This window comes from Trichinella spiralis, assembly GCF_000181795.1.
Source record: "Trichinella spiralis strain ISS 195 chromosome Unknown Scfld4, whole genome shotgun sequence".
Lineage (NCBI taxonomy): Eukaryota > Metazoa > Nematoda > Enoplea > Trichinellida > Trichinellidae > Trichinella > Trichinella spiralis.
This window is the reverse complement of record NW_003526943.1, coordinates 7386542-7392678: the sequence shown is the minus strand read 5'-3', so window position 1 is coordinate 7392678 and position 6137 is coordinate 7386542. Positions and strand designations below refer to the sequence as shown.

General features: G+C 36.6%; 1 protein-coding gene across 1 annotated transcript; it reads left to right on the top strand.

Moving 5' to 3' along the window:
- Nucleotides 1-330: 330 nt before the first annotated feature.
- Nucleotides 331-3691, top strand: Tsp_01814 (presenilin-1; the record flags this gene model as incomplete). The annotated part of the gene is made up of 4 exons (XM_003377574.1): nucleotides 331-639; nucleotides 1500-1819; nucleotides 1883-2179; nucleotides 3480-3691. Coding segments are annotated over 4 exons (1138 nt in total), but the record flags the coding sequence as incomplete, so codon positions are not given.
- Between the last annotated feature and the right edge of the window lie 2446 nt (nucleotides 3692-6137).

The window sequence follows — 6137 nt, the reverse complement described above, 5'->3', positions numbered from 1 at the left end:
TGTTTCAGTCCCATAGACTACAGCCTTACTGCCATTCGTAAAGTGTCGTATTTGAGTGTGATGGCTTCGAGATTTCTCACGTTGGAAAACGCTATAGACTATTTAGAGACCTTACCCCCAGAAGACCAAATCAATGCAGAAGCTTGTCAGTTACCACCCTGTGAAGATGGAAACCTGACTGATGAGGAGCATATTGAGGAAGACGATTTAGATGAAGTGATGCCACTAGATGTCTGTGGTGAGGTAGACGTTACCGTGGATAGCGATCGAATTGTGAATGAAGACGACGTGACGACGAATAAAGGCTACGGGTACAATTCGAAATGCCAGAATACGCAACTGCCCCCTTATGAAGCCGGAAGTAATAATGAAAAAATGCCGAGGATATTTCGAACATGCATGTGATGAAGAAATGTATGTGTGCCGATGGAATGACAACGCTGCAGTAACTATTGCATCCAATTATCATACACATTTTCCGGTTAAAACTGTAAAAAGATATTCGAAAGCTGAGAAGAAACATGTCGATATAACAGAGCCAAACATCATACGGCAGTACAACAAATATATGGGTGGTGTGAATGTGATGGACAAAGTGTTATCTAGTTATCGACCGAAATTCAGATCAAGAAAATGGTGGTGGAATTTATTTTCACATGCGTTGAATATGGCCGTAGTGGCAGCTTGGAAATTGCACATGGAGCTACATACAGCAACCAATGACCGGCTGTCACATTTACAGTTCCGCCGGGAAATCACCATCCATTTATTGCACGCGAGGCCATTCCTAAGAAACCACCTAGGGCCACGGTCCCACTTACCAATAAGACTCCGGACTTCGTACGGGCACTACCTCCAATCATGTGCCCAAGGACGATGTGCAGTTTGCCAAAGAAACTGCAGAAATGAATGTGTTCAATGCAGAAAAAGGCTACACTGAAATTGTTTTCCGTCTTATCATGGCTTAGCATAATTTTATCAATATGTTTCTACTGTAGAAATAACTTTATATTATCTACAATGTGACGTGAAGTATGAAACCTTTAATATTGAATTATTGGTAAAATTGTTAAGCCCAAGTGCCAATGTTCCCATTTGGGAACATGCCAAAAAAGTACATTGTTTCAATCAGAATGAGGTGGCATTAACACAAGTACCTTAGATCCTTCTTATTAAGCCATTTTTTAAATATTATAGCCCTTACGCAAGGGGAACCTAATTCGGCCAGTAAACGGTTAATGTTCTCAATTTCAGTTTCAAAAAATTCACGAGTAAACTTGATAATGCAACCCACATTGCTTATTTTTGTATTTTGGTCTGTGATGTAATATAGTTAAATGAAATGTTTAATTATTATTCTTTAGTTTATACACGGATGGCTGCTGTTTTCTAGCCTCATTATGCTGTCGATGTTTTCTTTAATTTTTTTACGGTAACTTATAATATCTTATAACTTTGTTTACGGTTCTTTTTTGCAATTTTTTACCAGCTCATTTTAGGCAAGTATTTTTCACATTCAACATTCCCATTGATTATGTGACCGTTACTTTTGCCATGTGGAACTACGCAGTGGTTGGACTGATCAGTATTCATTGGAAAGCACCGTTGCGCTTGCAACAAGCCTACTTGATCATGGTGTCTGCATTGTTAGCTTTGATTTTCATCAAGTTTTTACCAGATTGGACTACTTGGGCAGTATTGGTTTGCATTTCATTTTGGGATCTGGTCGCCGTGCTCTGCCCACGTGGTCCGTTGCGTATGCTTGTTGAAATGGCTCAGGAAAGAGAGGAGCCAATATTTCCAGCGCTGATATATTCATGTGAGAAAAAAAGTTTTGAAGAATATTTTGCATAATTAAAAATTTTTATTTTATTCATTTCAGCTACGGTTGTTTATGGGTGTACTGGCGGTGAGGATAAAATCAGTGCGCACAGTAGTCATTCGCAGCTTTCGTCCGACGACAGTTCAAAGCAAGGACCTTCCAATTCTTCGTCTTCGAAAGTGGTGAATGAGAATGGCGTGGTTTGTGTTCACAATCAATCACGCGGAACGTTGACAAGACGACTAAAACAGCCAAAGAACCAGGATCGAGCCACCGGAGACGTTGCACAACCTCAGCCTTCTACCGCTAGACGCGAAGCAACTTCAACAACTGAAACTTCAGCTTCGGAAGAACCACGTAAGAGGACTGTTTGAACAGATTAAAATTTTTCGTTCTATAAAATGAAGACGTGCATCTTTTTTTAAGGTGGTGTAAAGCTGGGCTTGGGTGATTTTATTTTTTACAGCGTTTTAGTCGGCAAAGCTTCTTCTTACGGAGACTGGAGTACCACGGTTGCTTGTTTTGTGGCTATATTAGTCGTAATATATCAACTAATTTTCTTTGTCGTCATGTGTTTCTTTTCTCTTTTTTACTAATTCATTTGTTTTAGGGTCTTTGTTTGACGTTATTTTTGTTGGCAATTTTTGAGAAAGCACTACCAGCTTTACCGATATCTATCTTACTTGGCATTTTGTTCTACTTTGCAACTTCTTTGGTTATCTCTCCGTTTGCCAACACTCTGGCCAGTAATCAAATTTTCGCATAAATGCTTTTATATGCCATTTATTATCACCTGGCTTCATTTAGTTTTTAGTGTTCTATTAAAACAGTAATTTCAGGTCTATTTAATTATATATATATATATATATATGTAATTCTCATTAATATATAAAATAGTATTAAAAATTGATTTGGTTTATTATTCGTGTGATTCTTATTTTGCTGAAAATAGATCATTGAACAGAGTCGGCACGTTGAAATGCGCATTGTATTGAAGAATTTTAGAGGACTTCAGATCCTCGGGATTGGGTCTTCCAACGCATTGGATGTTTTTATTTTGGCAGATAATACCTTACAGCTGAAAAGGTGGTGCATTTGAGTTCTTATTGGACAGTTGTTGTTAAGTTGATCGAATTGCTCATCTTACCAGTCACTGATCTGTAGATAGAGTTGTTGGAAGAAGTAATGTGCGTTGTAAAAAGTTATTCTTATGTTCAACGTTCCAGAGAGTCAATTTCTGAAATCATGGATAATCTTTGTCAGTTGATACAGGATACAGTTTTGTGAAGCTTATGATGAAGCATTGCAGGACTGACTAATTTATGAATTTTGAGGTAAATCACGCGTTTTTTGTTCTCACGGAAGTTCTGAGTTTCTTGTGAGTGGAGTCACTATTCAACAAATTGGAGAAGTTTGCACTACTGCGGTTCAAATTTATTTTACTTAGCATTAATTGAGAATTAATCACTGACCAAATAATGTTGCCTCTGCTTTGCTGACCATCCATTTAGAAACGTGCGTTGCAGACATAAATTATAAACACGTCATAAGGCCAATCACATTGAACGACTTGTACAAGCAAAATGAAACGACCTAAGAATGCAAACTCAAAGGCAGCAGTGATTTTCTTTTCCTATTTTGACAATTCGTTTTCCAGTGTCGATGGCGCACATTGACGTTTCAAGGAACACGTATGTACAACAACTTATGCTGGAGACTTATCAGTCATCTCTTAAAATCCCTGAAAGTAAACATTTAAGGACTGCTGCCTCAGATCAAAATAATGTAGCTCTAATCACTCGAAGCTGTGATAGAATTCTTCTTTCAAAAAATGTCACCACTGGGAGGGTGCTTTATAAGATGGACTAGTAAACAATTGATGCACTGCACTCACTGGTTGAACAATGAAGTCTGGCAGATATAGTGAGAGTTATCCCAGATGGAAACACGAAATGACGTCTATGTCAGAATGGTTAGAGGATACTATCTTCCAGGACAATTTTTTGCGTTCTGTTATTGATACAAGATCTTTACTTTTTTCATTACCTGTTTTGTTGAAACTGCTCTTTGTAAAATTTGCTCTCATACCAACAGTACCTTACCTTTCATTGATTTATAAGACTCGGCTTTGAGCATACAACTGTAAATGGTTGCAATATTAGCTGTTTTTTATTAAGAAGAAAATTTAAAATTAATTTTTATACTGTTAAAACGTTTTTATTTTTATGTTCACAATAGAATCAGAGAAACATTAAAATATTTGTACAGTTTGTATTTTACTTCAGAATAAAAGTGCAAACTTTTCATAAAAAAAGATGTCATTTGTGTTTTACTTTGAGAAAATACAATACTGAGAGCTGCAATAAAACTGTCATGTTTGAATACTAGCTATTACTAGGATGTTACATAATCACTTCAGTTAGAAAGCATTTGAGAGTATGAGCAACCAGTTTTCAGTTACCATAAGTCTGCAGCTGCTTTCGTCAGTTTCAGTTTTGAAAAGCGGGATGATTCAAAGCGGTCCTGGTCTGAAGGGGTCCCACTTTTCAACGCGTTTTGTTATTGGTCGTTGACCGCGCTATTTTATTGGGCCGTCAAACCGACAAGGAACAAAATAATGCCGTTTTTTTATTTAAACAAAACTGGAATCTCAATCGTGTGATATCAAAAACATGCAAATTATAATTTTAATTGCATTTCAAACGAACGACACGTTTCGATTCCATTTGAAACTGACTTGTCTGTTATGCGGTAAATATCAATGGAAAAATCAGAATTAATGTACATTAGTGCAAGTGTGTTCAGTCGTTCTTCTGTCATGGCAGTCCGGAAAATGTTTTTTAGATAATTTAGTGCAGAAAACTTTCGTTCTGCGCTGGCTGAAGCGATGGGGAGAGTGGTGAAAATCTGTAGTAGTACAGACGCGTTTGAGTAATAAGCTTTTGGGCACAATGCTAAGACATAAATAAGTAAATCTTATTATGAGTTTTGTTTGTTTGACTTTGAAAAATTTATCTGACGGATCAGGCAAACCACGCGGCGAGTTGATCCATTCCGGTCACAAGATGTAGCTCAGAGACATCAGCCATGACGAAAGCAACGAACAGAACAAAGAAATAAAATTTTCTTCTAGCAAAGCAAATGAACAGCGAAGGAAAGAACAAGGAGACAATGAATAAGCATGCTTATCTGCTGTCATCAGCCAATGCTCGGGTGGTTAGGAATTTTTATGATGCTACGGACGCTTTGTCAAATCAAATCATTGTCTGACCCAGGCAGTGAACCCCTGCTAGTGCGCAATTGCAGCGCACGCAGAACAATAGGAACAAAGGCTTGGGAGGCAAATAAAATACAAAATTATCCTTTATGCCTGCCGATGAGGATAATTAGCGATGATTATATCATGTACAGGGCTTATACAGGGTTAGAGCAAAGGCGGATGATGCACATCTGTCATAGATAAAACCTAAACAGGAATTTAATGAACTGCTTTTTCTTGTTCATACTGGGTAGCTCGATATCGTATATGTTTTGCTGGAGTGAAATTCTTGTTGATTTTTCCATTGTATTAAAATCAATTTTACCAACATATGTGATGTGACGAGAAACGCGAACAATGTTTGACAAAGGCACATGCGTTTAATCATGCGTAAAATTAAGTGAAATTGCGAGCTAACGCGTAACGTTAGCATTAGTGCCATTTGTAACCCGAAAATTGGAAGTGTTGCTACAACATTCCAGATTTTTCAAACAGATTATTCAGTATTCTGACATTATACCCGGAAGTTAGCATCCAATCTTGATAAATTTCAACAGGCAACAAATTTATTTACAAACAGTGGGAGCAGATTTATATATCAGGAGGGAAATCTGTACTAGACCGTTGTTGGCTGTTCTTTACTGTTCTTGCTGCTGCTGTTGGTTAGTGAAAAATAAAAATCACTATTTCACTTATTTTTTGTATTGTTTTTCTGAATTATTACTATCGCATTTGATATAACGTCACTTTGGTAAAATAAAATATAGAATGATAAAAATTATTTTCAGGAATGCTGATCATGAAAAAGTATAAACTTCACCACAAATAATATATTTAAATAAACAAAATTTCAATGAATGACAAAACTTAAACACTAAAATTTTGGAACAATAAATATTTCCATTATTAATGTTACGTCACTACTATTAAAGTTACGTAGTTCTAAATGGAATATTTGAACCAATGAAATGAAAAAATATTACATCTAATCAAAAGTGAAAGGTTTGAATCAATGAGCAATTAGAAAAGAAAAACCAATAAGACTGCGACATGACG